The sequence below is a fragment of the Chroicocephalus ridibundus genome, chromosome 1 (genome assembly GCF_963924245.1).
Source record: "Chroicocephalus ridibundus chromosome 1, bChrRid1.1, whole genome shotgun sequence".
NCBI classification, from domain to species: domain Eukaryota; kingdom Metazoa; phylum Chordata; class Aves; order Charadriiformes; family Laridae; genus Chroicocephalus; species Chroicocephalus ridibundus.
Genome location: NC_086284.1, coordinates 127,441,436 through 127,457,426, shown reverse-complemented (window position 1 = coordinate 127,457,426; position 15,991 = coordinate 127,441,436). Strand labels below are relative to the sequence as shown.

Here is a 15,991-nt window from a genome sequence, read left to right as displayed (position 1 = left end):
GCGTAGTGGTTCTGATCATTGTTTTAACCCCACAGCTGAGGAGGTGCGTCCTCTGCATGAGACAAGGCTCTCACCAAGGTAAGGGACACAACCCAAAATCTGGAATCCCTTGCTAGAAAGGTGAACCGGATCACCTATTTTCAAAGGTACCTTTTTTTTTTTTAATTTAAGGAGGAATTAACCATTTACTTACCTCTGGTCAGACATGGGATCTGGTTCACGAAATAAGCAGTGTGGATGAAACTCTAACAGGGCTGTATATATATTCCATCTCTTTCAAGTAGTTCTTTGTTTATGTTGGGTAGAGCCTCACCCATGGGCCTAATGAGTTACCTATATACGAAATAATAGGATCTTCTTTAATTGGCACTTTCGACAAAGAGTTGTTCAGTGAGATGCTCCTCCTTCTTTTAACAAAGTCCTGGGTCTCCTTTGGTTCTTTTAGGTTTATGCTGAAGGATAGTTCTTCTTCCCACCGACTACATGCTTACATCCATATTCTTGTAATGCTTGTGTATAGAAAGCCCAAGTGTATGTTTGAGGTGTGGTTTGTCAAGCCCAGTAATATCTTTTATTAGATCAGCTGATCAGGTTGCGAAAACTAGACATTTTCATCACACACGAGCCAAATAAATTACCTGAGAAGAAGCTGATGTACCTGAAAGCTCACCTGTTTTTTCCCCAGCTCTGTCAGCTTGTCTAATTAGACTGACACCGAAGGCTGGATTTTAAAAAAAAGCTCAGTTCCCATTTTGTGCAACCCAAGGTGGGGTCTTGCGTTTCAGGCCGGGCTCAGCTGACTCTGTGTTTTCAGCGGGGAGCCGTGTGATTTGCACTTTTTCTCCCCCTCCCCGAAAACCTTGCTCGGCCCGGTGAAAAAAAAATCCCCTCCCTCGAAGGGATGAAGGCAGAGCTGCTCTTGCCATTCACTGGAGCGCTGCCGCCACCTGATGGCCAGCCCGGCGGGGACAGGGACACGACCAGGAGCTCCGCCCCTGCTCTCCGGGGAGGGTCTGCCAGCCCTTGCTGAGAAGCCCACCCGCACCTCTAGGCTGATACAGCCCACACGGCATCACCCCCCTGCAGGGACAGAGTTCACAACTCCTTTACTTGCCAGGGAGCCTTGGAAGAGTTTGTTGTGTTGTGCTAACTCCGTACCGCTCACCCGCTCTCTCTCCTTTCCTTCTTGCTCAGCGTAGCTTGAGGTGCAGCGTTACAGGAGTTGCTGGAAGACAGAAAGCCTACAGGCGGAACAACTTCTGACGTCCTGTAAGCCAAAAATGGAGCTCTAGATGAAATAAAAGCTTTTGCCTCGGTACATGTTGTCTTTGGCATTTTTATTTTTGTTAGTCTGTTCCTTTTTCCTGCAGCTTTGTCAGCCACAGTGGCATATTCAGCATTCTCCTGCAGCGAGGAGCAAAACAGCTTTTTGTAAAGGAATTTGTATTATCACCTGCCAAAGCCCAGCTTAGTTTGGCCACGTATCTCTGAATCCAGACTTTGATGAGGTACCTTGGGTCTTTCCCTGCCATCACTTCTCATTTTAAAGGTGGTACTTGACGTTTGTCAGCTGTGCTTCAGAAGAAACAGAAGGAGCCTGACCTGCCCAGGCCCCCCCCAGCTCCCCAGCTGCTAACACCTACCCAAGGAAGTGGAATGCATTGCTTCTGCGGGTGCAACTGTGGCTCCCGTCTGCCTGCGCCTCTCGGTGTAGAAGCTCTTGTCCTGTTGGCTCGCTCCAGCCAACAGGCTTGTAACGGAGAGGCAACAAAGGGCCACTTTCAACATAGCTATCCCTGGCTGAAAGAATGGGATTTTGCCTTACTCTTGCCAGAAGCGTTTCAATATAAGCCTCTAATACCCTTAAAAAAAGGGAGAGGTGGAAGATGTGCTTACATGACTAGTTTCCTGATGTGACAATAACTGATTCCCAGGTGGTCAATGGCTGGGGGGATATGCCAACACCTGCATAGGAGAGCAGCAAATCAGCTCTGAAGTGCGTGTGGCGAGTAAGCAACACGTTCTTTTGCAAAGTATGGGCGTGCCAACTAGTAGAAGTCAGAAACCCTTCCTGGCCTTGCAACAGCAATAGCCCACTGTGACTCTGCGTACCTTTGAATGTGCCTCAGAAGCATCCCCAGTGCTGTGACACAGCAATACGAGGGGTAAGACAGCTGGCTATATAAGCTAAGACACACACCCCTGCCAAGAAAGGGGCCAGACTCTGCTTTTCCTTTAGGTAGGAAGCAGAACTTCTCCAAGCACAAATAAGGAATAAGGAGGCATCCTCCTTCTTTGATGTCCCCTCTCCTCCTGCATGTCCAGGAAAATTACGTCGGTCACTCTGCTTCCAGACTGGCATGCCTCGGGTCTCTGAAAGCCAGTGTGTCTTTTCACAGAGACGGATGTTTTTATTTTTTTTTACAAACCGGTCCAGCAGAAGTCTCTACGTATTTTCCAGATCATGTGCAAATGTGTGGGAGCCGAAAGTCAGGCAATGTGAAAGGGCAAAAAAGCCATTTGGTGACGGGTCATGTGTTCTCACTGCACTGCAGACCGAACCCTCTCTTTCTGCAAAGGCGGCGATCAGAGCAGGATCTTCTCCTTACTGCAACCTATATTTTCCCCTGTGCCTCCTCCCCATGAACCCTGGCCTGATAGACATTCTCTCACACCATTGTTAGCTCTGGTAAAAGAGGTAAAATTTTATTCCGGTCCCTTCAGATTCAAAGGGTTAGAAGAAAAGTCCTAAAAAGACCTATTCCGGCCCCCCATATCTGAAATGGCAGGTGGGATGAGTCTGTCCACATAAAAAGTCTGGCCAGAGGATGAAGTGTGGGTTGTAGGGGGCTGCTCCCCAACACTTGGCTGCTTCTTGGTCACACAGGCACACCATTTTTTCGCATCGGTCTGTCAGGTTATCTGCAAAAGAAAATGTGAACAGAGAATGAGAGATTCTGTATCGGACGAAGGCGAGCAACAGTTTTAAGAGGAACAATTCCCTAACAACGCAATTCTTAGGGAACAGAGGCTGTGGGAGCAGGAAGAGAGGAGGACCAACGTGTTGTGTTGTGTGTGGATCTGACCCTCCCCTGTCCTGTCTCTGGCAACAGGTCTGACCTTACTTGTGACCAAGAGCATCAGAAAGTAGCAGCTAAAGGTAAATTGGCAATGCTTATAAAAACCTGCCCAGCACAGAGCACTCCCCGCTTCTAGAGCTGTGTGAACAACGGGGGTTTAGTTCAGTGGCTGAAGCTAAAAAAGAAAATTCTTTTTGCTTAGCCTGAGCTAAAAATATTCAATTTTCCCTCAGTCAGTCAATTTCCCTTCCAGCTCCTCCCTGTGCAAATCAAACTGATTTCAAAAGGAAAAATGATGCTTTGAAAGGAAGAATCTCCCAGAGGGACATTCGGAAACCTGGGGGCATGAAAGCCCCCACCGGGCGTCCTTCACTCGTGCTCCATGAGGTGCTCTTACATTTCTCTCTGATCACGGCAGAGGAGCCAAGGAACTCTGCAGCAGGGTCAGGCACCTGATTTTTGTGAGTCAGCAGCTAAAGAAGCTGATCAAAATTATACATATGGAACTGTTTATGATGCACTTATATGACTACATGACTAGGTAAGGACCATAAGGTACATTGAAGCAACTAGCTTAGGCGGCTACAGTGCAAATGACCGATTTGGGGTTAATGAACCCCATCCCACCAATAGATGGCTATAATGCAGCCGTTGGGCTAATATTACTTAAAAGCGGAGTGCCTTATTTATTTGAGGCTGCTGCTATGGATTATCTAACACTCACCAAACCCTGCACTGGGCAAAATTTAAAGTGTAACTTCATGCCAGTGCACACGGGCTTTGCTCCAAAACTAACTGCAGTGAGTAGAGGAATCCTTCCAGATTTCACTGGAGTTTGCTGGGTCAACCCTGTATCTGATAAATAGGAAGAGCCCATATTTCTTAAGCTTTCCTGAAGAATCACATGTTTATCAGTAAAAAGCATTTCAAGGCTCCCACTGATGAAGACTCAGCACTAATTCCATTTTTTTCTTTACCAGTCCTGCCTGATTTTCTCCTTGCTCCCTGCTCCTGGAGTTCTTCCTATGCCGTGCCAAGCACTGTCCATCTAATGAGAGTACAAGAGTCTGGCTTGGCAGTCGTTTCTGTTAGAGCAGAATGAATTTTTTGACCAGCCCCCACAACTTACAACTTTTTCTATATTCCAGATATTTATTGAATGGAATTTGCCTACACGTGATAGCACCCCTGCACTGAAAAATATGGTTTTGCTGATATTTTTCATTCCACAAACAAAGCTGCCTAACAGTAGCAAAAGGAGGAGAAGTCCCAAGTAAAATGAGTTTCTAATTAATTTCCCTGTTTGTGATACAGTGCCAGGCAACAGGCATTTATTTCCTCTTGCATAGAAAGGACAGTGCAAGCAGTTCTGCTTCTGAAGTTTCTGGACATCATTACCCTAGGCCAAGTAAGCATGCCTGGAAATTTAATTCTTCATCCCTTTTGTTTGAAGGGAATCGGGCATCAGTCATGTGTCTGGACTTCTGTAAAGCCTTTGACACGGTCCCCTGCAGCATCCTTCTCTCGAAATTGGAGAGAGATGGATTTGATGGATCGACTGTTTGGTGGATGAGGGATAGTCACATCCAGTGGGTAGTGGTCAACGGCTCAACGTCCAGATGGAGATCGGTGACAAGCAGTGTCCCTCAGGGGTCCATACTGGGGCCAGTGCGGTTGAATATCTTCATCAATGACACAGACAGTGGGATCGAGTGAACCCTCAGCAAGTTTGCAGATAACACCAAGCTGAGTGGTGTGGTTGACTCACCTGAGGGACGGGCCTCCAGAGGGACCTGGAGAGGCTTGAGAAGTGAGCCTGTGTGAGCCTCATGAGGTTCAACAAGGCCAAGTGCAGGGTCCTGCACCTGGTTTGGGGCAACCCCCACTATCAATACAGGCTTTGATGGTATGGGGACAAGTTTTACTCTCACAAGTTTCTTTTCAAACTTCCGAAGTGTTCTACAATGGATTTTACCATCAGGGACTTTTTGGAGACTTAGAAATAGAAGTGACAAATTCTAAGACTCAAGTCATCTGGTGTATGTCAAAACAAACTGGTGTGAGCCACTGACGGGCTGTGACTGTGCAATTCAAGACCTTCTTGACTGAGTACCAGCTGTAGAGCTGAGCACAGCCTACACTCACTCTGTGCCTGTGGCACTTGAGAGCATTTGATTTTGCAAGCTTCAAAATCCCCGCTGGAGCCTTCGGGCTTTAGGCTGGAGCCCCACACACATCAGAGGTGCAGGCTGGCACCCTACTTTTCTTAACCTGTCTTGTAGCCATGCAAAATAGCATGGCTCTTCTCTAGCAGTACATAATGGTACGTATAAAAGTGAATGGTCCTGCTGGAGGGAGGGCCAAAATTGCCACAGGAAGACCACCCCTGCAGACCACTGCACAGCTGTGGGAAGACATCGGTGAGGAGCAGGCATGTTTAATGTGAGCGAGTGGAGACCCTCCAGAGACACATCTGCATCCCTGACAAACTGAGATGGCTTGTGGGCTCCATGGCCCCCAGTCCCGCTCTTTAGCGGGACTTCCTTCCTTCCTTCCTGGAAGCAGCCTTCCTTCCAGGTCCAGCTAGAAATTCTTGGCAAGCCTGGTGATCCAGGCAAGGGATGGTCAGAGAGCTTGGAGGAGAATGGACGCTGCCTAAAGCAGCTTTGAAACCGGCTCAGCATACAGAGACCTACCTCTGAGGCTCACAAAGCTCTTCAGTCAGCCTAGTGCCTGCAGAGGAGGGAGCGAAACGAACCCGACGTGAGGGAGCATTTCCTTACCGCACCGCACGGCGTTCTGCTCACACACCCACTGGTAGCGCTGCGCCTTGGGGCTGCAGCCTTCCTTCTCCGCCTTGTCGTAGCAGCAGTCATGCCTGTGGCAGCACCTGGGAGAGAATAAAAGGTAGAGTTCGGGCACCCTCCTGCATCCTGCACGTTTTGCTCAGGGGTTTTTGCACTACTCCGCTCACACACTATTCATGACGGCAATGTTTGCCCCAGCCGGTCACTAAATCGTCTGTTGATGAACCAAGCGCCCTGGCATCTCTGTGAAAGTTCACACGACTCAAGAACTCAGTATTGCCATATTTTCTCCCATGACCACTGTGCTTTTTTCCTCCAAGCTTTTACCCTCAGAAAGGCAGGTGTGGTCAGTACACGGTAATGTCACCGAAAGGGGGCTGAACCGTTCCTATGAGGTGCGTGATCGTGGCTCCCCAGCTTAGGCTTATGCTCGTCCCAGACTTTGGAGTTGGGATGTTTTTTGCCTTCCTCAGCATCACCAAGCAGCTTCATCTCCTCAGTTCAGCTGGACCTGCCGCGTGCTCTTTGGCCCATCCAGTTTCTGAGGGCTGGCTACAAACTCATCAGCCTCAATGGTGGAATTCATATCAGTTAACTTCAGATCCTTAAATATAAACGTCTACATCCGTAAACATCTACATCTAAACGTTGATCTATACTCCCTTTATGCGTGTCCGGGGCACAGTTCATATTATCATACTACAGAGATCTAACATAGGGGAAAAACGTTGCGTTTGAAAGTGCAATTGTGTTTCATTGACCATAGAGAGGGCTGAGGGTGACCAGCTCAGCTGATGACTCTTGTCCTACAGACTAGTCACTGAGGTAATTCCCACTGTCAATTATTTCAGAATTTATGGAAAACTTGACCCCACTTGAATTTTATTCTGGTAGTTTAGGGACTCAAAATACACCGAGAAAAGATTCAGCATTTAGAGAGGTCCTCTGACAAATAACAAAGGCTGTTTCAGCAAGAATGCGAGGTCAGAGGCTGGAGCCAGAGAGGGGTGACCTCCTGCATTCCAGAAGCTGTCCCTGCAAGATCACTGGGACTCTACAGAGAAACCACTCTACTAACTGGGAAGCATTGAAGAAGGCTGATATTAGGCGTAAATGAAGAGCAGTCAGCTTTTAGAGAAGCTCTTGAGTCCTCAGTGCAAATCTGTTCAAGAGGCTGATGAACTGGCCAGAAGGGAGCATGGCTGTGCTGGTTGACCATAGATTACCAAATCCAGTTGAAGACCTCAATTGTTACCTTCAAGACCTGAGGCCAATGTACCTGAAAAGCCAATAAAAGCCTGGGATCCATCATTATGTCCCTCTGGAAAAGTGGAACAACCCTGCAAGAAGGATAAAGGTCCTTTGTGCAGGAAGCGGGGCTTCTTTGGGCACCTGTCGGGAGCTACCAGTACCTTACTGGAGAGCCCAGCAACACCACAAGCTTCATCACCCTCTGCTGCAGGAGGATTTTGCCCTTTTAGAAACTGGTTTACGGATATGAGGGCTGGTGGGCTCCATGAGGTGATAAAACCCAGGAAAAAAAATAGCAATTTTTTAAGTGCAAAGAAGATGATCCACCACGGACACAAATTCTAATAAAATCACTGGCAGTAGATCAGGTGAATCATGTGAAAGAGACAACAGAATCAGACCAGTCAGATCAAATTCATCCTCGTGTAATCCCTGTAATTACACGCAGGCTGCATTTAGTCCAGTGTGCTTTCCCTACTGACTGAGCTCCCAATTTAGTAGTTAAAAGTAGCAATTTCATCCCACAGAAAAAGGCAAACTAAATGCCTTTTTTTTTTCTCAGCTTGCAAAGATGAAACCTGTGTGATGATTACGACCAGACTACTCACTGCATTGTGAAACCTAGAAATGTATGTTAGCAGTAGCAGACTACTATCTCCTTCCATGCCAGCTCCTCAAAGAATGGGTCTAAGCCCTATGGGATATATGTATCTGGAAGCTTTCCCATGAGGATTTACAGCAATTGCGGTAATTGAGAAGACTTTATTTATCCCATAGAACCGGTTCTGTTGGACATGACGGCAGTAACAGGCTGTGGGTCAGACATTTGTTGGTCCAGTAACACCTCACTCCTGGGCTTATCCTGAAGAGGTTAGATGTGAAAGGCCACAGAAGAGAAGAATTTGCAGCCTTGTGGTGAGTGGGAAAGTCTCAGCTTTCTCCAATGTTTGAGTCCCTACACAACATGTCATATGATATGACAGGGATGGACCGCGGCACTGAGCTACAATTTGGGCATGTGTCATCTGGAGGAGCTGCTGTAGCCCAAGGCTAATATACCTGAAGCTGCAGCACAGCCTCATCCACCCTCAGGGGGATGACAGATAGCAGAGCAGGCCCATCATTGGTGTCTCATATAGGAGACACAGAGCACAAAAGGCCACGGTGGAGAGCCACGAATCAGGCTGAGCTGAGGTGGAGTGCCAGCTGTAGAAATCATAGGGTTTGTGAGGCCCGGGGAGTCAATCAGTTGTCAAATTGGTGAAGTTGGTGTCAACGATGGAGGAGGAACAATGTGAAGGCAGACTGGCAAAGGGAGAAGTCAGGAGCCTGTGTGCCAAGGGAATGAAATTGCTCTTCAGGGAGAGCCAGAGGGAAGGAACAGAAAAAGAGGTAGGAGAAGTGAGAACAGAGCTCAGAGGAGGCAAAGCGTGGTCTGTGAATCAGGAAAGGACAAGCACCGGAGAGGTGTGCTAGCTAGCTGTGAGAACTCGCTGCTCCTTAGCCGGCTTGGCAAAATCAGGGAGGTTGTATAAATTCTGCAGGATTTGGGGCACAGTTCTGCTTACACCAGTTGTTCCTGATGATACCCGTAACTGCAGCTGGGTGACAGGTAGCTTACACCAACACAAAGCGAGAAGGCTTTGTCTCATGTTTTACAAACATCTCTTTCAGATGCGCTGAAAGAGCTGCCAGGGAATGAAGACTGAGGAAACCTATCGTTGTCCTTTGCCACCTTCACATGATCCCCTCCTGTCTGGAAATGCCCTTTCCTACACCCGGGTCAGGGGGTGGCGTTAAGCTTTTAATAACCTGCAAATGCTCGGCCAGACCAAAGCAAACAGTCAGCCAACATGATGGCAGGGCACTGGTCAACAGGTATGGAAAACAAACACAACCACGTCATCTAGTTAGTAAGCAACCTATTCATCATGTCTGGGCTACGAGACAGCCCGAATGGCTACAGACAGCTCTGGGTGGCCCGCAGGGACCAGCTGGCCAGACCCCTGCTGTTGAGTAAATGCCATTAAGGTAAGAATTTGTCACGTTGTGTGTGTGTCACGTTAACAGCACGGCCACCAGTATGTGTCCTTTTGTTTTGCTTTAACTCAGACACCGAGGGGAAATCTTAGTCTTCCCTATGAATTCCTCAGGACTTAGATGAGCCATACATGCCACCGGCATTTGAGGTTTTCAGCGAGATGCTGAGCACCTTCAGGTCCTGGTTTACAAAATGTGTGCTGCAGCATCGGGGAACAGAAGAGGGAAGGAGAAACAAATCTATTGACTTTATGCAGAAGAGATGCCATTATGTCTTGAAGTGATGGGACTGTGAGAGTGGAACAAAAAGGAAAAGGTAATTACTGACAACACCACATCAAAGTCAGTGTGTGGAATAGACCTTGTAAAAGGATTACCCGTTCGATGGCTTTTTTCCTTTTCCCTTTTCCCGCAAAAGAGAGGTGCTTAGAAGCACTCTTGCCTTGTCTAGACAGATTGACCAAATTACTCACAAGAAAATTACTCCTTTTGTAAGGGTCTCAGTAACAAACCTAAAAGTGTCAAGGGGGTGAGTAATTTCAAACAGTGCTTGTCACTCACAGACAGTAGTTTTGCCTCTCTGCTTCTTTCTTTTTTAGAATGGCAAATACGGAAAATAATGTGGTCGGTTTGACAGGCATGAGGTACTCAACCACACTGATCCTTGCTGTAATTCTCAGTAATAGATATCAGAAGATTCCTCTAGCAAACATCAAATGGAAATTTTTAGGGCTAAATCTAATGGGGCATTGCCTATTCTTCCTTGCTAAGAACCTCACTGAATACCTTTCTGGTTTGTTTTTTTCGAGGTTGGTTTTTTTGTTTGTTTGCTTGTTTGGTTGGCTTTTTGTGTGAGGTTTTTTTTGGTTTTTTTTTTTGCAGTCAAGCATGCAGCTAAGGAATAATAATGAAAAAAGGATCAAGCTGCCTTTTTACAAACTATTTGGTATTTTGAGGCATTTTCAGGTGCAGAGTCCTCCATTGCTGCCATTAGGATAAAATCCACACCCCATGGAAATCACACGGCAGCAGAAACGCTGGTTGATGAACACAAGGCCATATTTTACTCTCTTTTTCTGTTTTTCAGGAGTGCTGACGACTCGCATCTCCCAGAGCCACCTAAAATTGGGGGTCACCCAACATCTATGGAAAACAGCTTTTAGGTGACTCCACTCAGCCCTTCGGTAAAAGTAGTCCAAATTAGTGAAGTTGTGTTTTATTTTAAAAGCTTGATTATGAGAATTGGTAAAGGGCTATCGAAAATAATAATCACGTTTATAGACACTGCTGTAGGTGGTGATAAGCAGGTCAAGCGATATGACTGAAAATTAAAAGTAGTCTCTACACCTGCAAGCTATGACACTTTGGAGGCAGTTACTCGTTATTTGTAAGTCCCATAATGACTGTTTCACAGATGAAATGTTTCATAGGTACAAACCAGGGATGTGAAGAGAGGGCTTTGGGAGAGAAAGTTCTCGCTGCGCTAATGAAGACATCTCCGCTAGTTTTAAGGGACACTTGCTCTTTTATGCCCACTGGGGAGTTGGCCTTTAACCCTGGCGTCTTTTCTTCCCTTTTTCCCCTTTTTCTGTCCTGCCCATTCATCAAAAGTTTGGTTTTGTAGCAATGCGAAATGTCTCCAGTGGCTGGATATTCTGGAAAGCTTGGTTTCCTTCCCAGTGAGCTGCATGCTGCCTTCACCCCTGCTAAAAGCAGCGCTTGCTTATCGGTAACACCTGCGCTGTTGGCTGTAGATAAACAGGTAGACTGGTGTGCTCCGTCTTTGAGGTTTAAAGCCAAACAAGGTTGCAAATAACAGGCTCAAAGCACACAAGAGTCCACCATGCTCAAGACTTACATGTATGTTAATCGCCAAGTACAAGAAAGAAACCTTTGACTGCAGCACCTCCTAGACTCATTGCTTTTAGCCCCGGGAATAACAAGCCCAGCATCTTCCCCGCTGACAAAGAAGAGGGAAAATAACACCATGCTCTGCCCTGTTGTTGTTCTTCCTTGTTTCAGTGTGAACTAACAGGCAATGAAGGCAACAGGTTTGATTACTCCTTGCGATGATCTGGATTTCTTCCAGACGATAAACAGCAATATTCCCATCGCTGCCATTTTCAGGACCTGGGTGAAAGAACCCTCCAAATACCTTGGTCAGTCCCCCTATTTCAGGCAGGGCTTGCTCTTTATGAATAAACATCCTCTGCCCTCCACCCCACATAGTACAAGGTCCCAAGAGCTCTGCTCTCATCCAGAAGGTGGTTAAACCCTCATTCAAACCCCAAGTGATACGCGGGTCCTCACTCACAATTCCCCAGTGCTGTTCCTATGTCCCAAGTTCCCCCTCCACAAGGCAGTAACAAGTCCATGGAGTCACAGGAGTATGAACAGGGAAGGCTGGGGAGATCTGCACTGCTTCTGGACACATAGTTGAGGTTCTTCTTACCAGTCCGTTTTATCTTTAGGCCAGCCTTGTCCTCCCAGTCCACAGTAGCATCCATAGCCAATATATGCCAAGGGAGACCTTCCCGTGCCACACGATATAGCTCCTGCCAACTCGATGATTCCTCGGGTGTGCAGTGAGTGGGATTTTCCCAAAGCACCTTTCCAAACTGCAAAGACAGAATATGGCTTCACACAAGGATTAAACGCACCTGACGCTGATTTTCTTAAAGTCCTTAAAGGGGGATTTTTTTGGTCATGACTGGTTGGTTGGGCGCAGCCTTGGCAGTCCGGTTTGCCATGACATTCACCCCGCAAAGGGGACCCTGCAAGGGCCTCACCTGAGGGCTGGGCTGTCCAGGAGGCAGGGACAGAAATACTCAAGCAGGCTATTTCTGCAGAGGGAGCTCGGTTCAAGCAAGACTAACCAGCTCTGGTGTGCTAGTGTGTGATTGCAGCTATATCAGTCTCGGTCTCTTCTCGCAGGTAACAGGCGATCGGACAAGAGAAAATGGCCTCAAGTTGCGCCAGGGGAGGTTTAGGTTAGATATTAGGAAAAATTTTTACATTGAAAGGGTTATCAAGCACTAGAAAAGGCTGCCCGGGGAGGTGGTTGAGACACCATCCCTGGAGGTATTTAAAAGACAGGTAGACATAGTGCTTAGAGATATGGTTTAATGATGCTTTTTGTCAGTGTTAGGTTGGTGGTTGGACTTGATGATCTGAAAGGTCCCTTCCAACCTCAGCAATTCTATGATTCTATAGTGCACCTGGGAGCAACGTGCCTGGTTGGGCAGACCACGGAGCCCCCAGACTGTTAAGCTTTGCAGGGCCACCACCAGCACCATGCAGAGCCTGCTGGACTCCACTGCATCCCAGAGCTCCCAAACCTGGGAAAGCTTCCTAGCTATGCCGTGGTCCTAAGTGAGACAGGAAGCAGCAGAAGACGAGCACACAACCAGACCTAACCTAGGCTCTACAGCAAAAAATGAGGTTTCTGTGTTGCCCAAGAAGTCAGCATATTTTAGCCTGTTCTCTGGACAGCAAAGAGCTGACAGTACTATTAGTTTGCATACAGGGATAGCTACAAGTCCCCGAGCCTTAAGGTATACTTTGTCAGGGATAGAGTGCCTACATTAGCCAAGATGTACGTATATCTGCTTTCTTTTGAGTGTTTGGAAGCGCTGGCTACATTTACACCCACTTCCATTATTATGTTCCATTTAACTCGTAACATCAGGTTGGCTGCATTAATTTGGAAAAATAAAAAAAAAGGAGCTCCGTGTCAGCTGAAGCGTGCGGATGGCTACCCAAACCCGTCTGGAGTTTTTTGAGTTACAAGTCTTTCAAAGACTGTTGTGCTCTGGCAGGGGGGGTTTGGACTAGATGATCTCCGAAGGTCCCTTCCAACCCCTGCCATTCTGTGGATTCTGTGTGATTTCACGTGTTAATTTGCCACTTCTTTAGAAACCCCAGGCTCTACCTGGCAGTAACTGTTATAGTAATCTAGAGTACCCTGACCCTAAAACTCAAACCTCGGTCACGCTCAGCTGAAAACGTTGATGCTTATCACGTTAACGATAGCAATAGATGGGAGTATTTATTGCCTGGGTTTACTGTGAAGGACCAAGTGGGCTTTGCACTTGCCATGTGGTACCTGGCAAAGCTACTCACCAGTAACATCGAACCCCTCAAACCCGCTGCCCAACCCGTCCGTTCGTCCCACCTGTGCACAGTCACTCTGAAAAGAGACGCCTGCCTGCACGGGGAGGTTTGCGGCAGGCTGGGATGGATACAGTGGTGATGGCTGGGATCTGGAAACCCACCACCGAAGTTGCTTTGCCACCTGCCCCCGGCTGCTGCAGCACGCTTGACCTCTTCAAAGTGCTGCGCAAACACGGGCTAATTAATCCCCTAAACCACCCGAGGACTCAATACTATTATTAAAACAGTTGCTTTCCTTTTAAAACCTTGCCTCTAATCCCCTTCCATGGGCCTCTCCCCGCATCTCCTGGGCTGGCCAGCCCTCCTGGCCTGACCCAAACCCCCTGCAATGACATGGAGGGTCTCTTCCCATGAAGGAGGAGGCAGGGGCTTTGCTCCCTCTCTGCAGCCCTGTCCCCCAGCAGGAACGAGCACTTCCCTCTGCCATTTTTGCCCCCACAATCGGCACCTCGGGCAGTCCCGGCGTGGGGGGTTTCACACAGCCTCCTTGTGCTTCCCAGGGCATTCCTTGGGGATAAAATGCACAATCCTGAAAAAGTAACCACACTGCTCACCTAAACACTGCTTGAGTGTTCAGGTTTCATGCTAAAAACGCATTAGGCGGGTGTTATTCGAGGCTAAAGAGACAACCTATTTCCCTTGTCTAAACAGCCGGGGCTCCGGGGCCAGGAGCCGGCTCAGCTCTTGGGCACCCCAGGGGAAATCGATCACACGCAGTGAGCTGCTCTGGATTTTGAGTTAAAAATCATGCTTTTTTTCAACCTGTTGCAGTTTGCAGACCCTGAAAATGTTCCAATGGAGACAGAAACTTCTTTGTAGGCATTCAGGCCTCCTGACGAGCAGCTTGCATTTTTTTTTAAGCTGTATTTTGCCGACCTCTTAAGCCAGGACTGCTAGGCTCAGTCTGTTGGCTGCCGGCTGAAAACAGTGGAGGCTGGTGTAAGGTAAGGCACCTCACCCAGAAGAAAACAAAGGCCATTCTTCTTTTGGGGGATATCTCTGAGGATCAAGGCACTGTAATTACAGTGCAGGGCTGCTCATGAAAGCGGAGAGAAAGCCCCACGGGGAACTGAGTCCCAAAGATGGTGCTTCGGGCTGCGCGCTCTGCGAGAGCCTGAAATAACGTGGGCACCCAGGCGGACCCCGATGTTGCCGTTTCGTTCTTTGAAAGCTGGCTGGGTTTGGAGCTGACGGCGGGTCGCTGCGGCTGAGAGGTCAGCCCCAGCAAGTACGTTTCAATATTCAGGTGCGCGGCTAATAACTCCACCAAGAACTGAAATTGCTTTTTCTACACTGGGCAGCCAAACCAATGCAGCTGGGACAGCCTTGAAAAAGTCCACAGCAGCCGGCACTGAGCCTCATCTCCTGTTAGAAGCATGACCAGTCATTAGCTATACTACTAACGGGGCGCCTTAGCAGAGAACATACCTGTGGGGAGGTGAGCAGGGCTGGATCTGACAATTTACACTTTCTATTTCCTGCTTAAACGAGCAGCCTTTGCTGTAGATTAAAGCAGCGTTTTGGGTTTTATTTTCAAACTGTACTGCAGGTATAACCCCAGACCTGCCGGTTTAGTGTTGGGTTGCCTCTGTGTGTAAGGGCTTTCTGTTGGCAGCCTTTTTAACAATTACATTTTAACATTTAGGCATTAAGCTTTTTTTAACAGGCTTTTTAAAAATTATTTTAAATCGAGGTGAATTGAAAATGGCTTACTCCACGATCGCTGGTGTAAAAAGAGGGTACTGCCATGAATAAACGCAGAAGCCAACAACTTTGTAGCAGAAAACAAACTACCCAAAAAGAAAAGGACCCCCCCACGTTTACACTGCCCCAGCTCTGTAAACTGCCAGGGAAGCGAAGCGGGCAGGCAGCTCCCTTAACGCAGCCCCTCGCTATAAAGTTGAAAAGAGTAGAGCAGAGATTTTTTTCTCACTTGGACAAACCACGCTGAAGTGCCTGCTGTGGAGCGGGCAAAGCTGACGGCGAGGGGAGAGGCTGTGCTGGGACAGGGGTGGGTGGGGGGGAAAGGCTTGGGGAGGCAGAGGGCCGGAGAGGTGGTACTCACCTGCCTGAAGCAGCATCAGCATCAGCAGCAGGCGGGATCCCATGGGCAGATCGCTCCCGTCCTCCTGCACGCCGGGGTTCAAGCCGCCGGGACGGCCGGTGGCACCTCGCCAGGCTGCCGAGGGAGCGGAGGCGAGGGTGTGCTTAACAACCCTCCAGGGCCGCTGCTGCTGCGGGGTTTATATAGACATGGCTCCGCGCCTGTCTGAAGCGAAACACCCTCTTCGGCGGTGTGGTGTCCCTGTTTGCTGACCATCGCCTTTGGGAGGGAGGAAGGGATGGAGGGAGGGGCTGCTGGAAGGGCATTAGGCTGGTCCCCGGGGCAGCCCCAGACACCCAGGCACTAAGCTGGGCTCCTTCTTTAAGCTGTTTGCTCACAGACCCTGGTTAACCTCTGAGTAGCTGCGGAAAAGGGAAGCCTGCAACCGGGCTTTCTGCGGCTTGGGCTCGCTGCTGTGGCGTCCCCCTGGCAAGGATTTTCTCTTTTTATAGGTGGCTCTTTCCAGGGTAATTTTTTTTAAAGTATTTTATTTTAAGACCGATTATTTTTCACATTTAAAAAAGAGGAGACAAAAC

The 15,991-nt window shown here is 48.2% G+C and overlaps 1 protein-coding gene across 1 annotated transcript; it reads right to left on the bottom strand.

The window, feature by feature from the left end:
* Positions 1-2,668: 2,668 nt before the first annotated feature.
* LOC134509216 (phospholipase A2-like) lies at positions 2,669-15,732 on the bottom strand. Its single transcript, XM_063321733.1, has 4 exons — positions 15,417-15,732; positions 11,631-11,796; positions 5,864-5,970; positions 2,669-2,922 (listed from the first exon to the last, which is right to left on the bottom strand). The coding sequence occupies exons 1-4, from the start codon at positions 15,457-15,459 to the stop codon at positions 2,759-2,761; spliced, it is 480 nt and encodes a 159-aa protein (XP_063177803.1). The 5' UTR covers positions 15,460-15,732; the 3' UTR covers positions 2,669-2,758.
* Between the last annotated feature and the right edge of the window lie 259 nt (positions 15,733-15,991).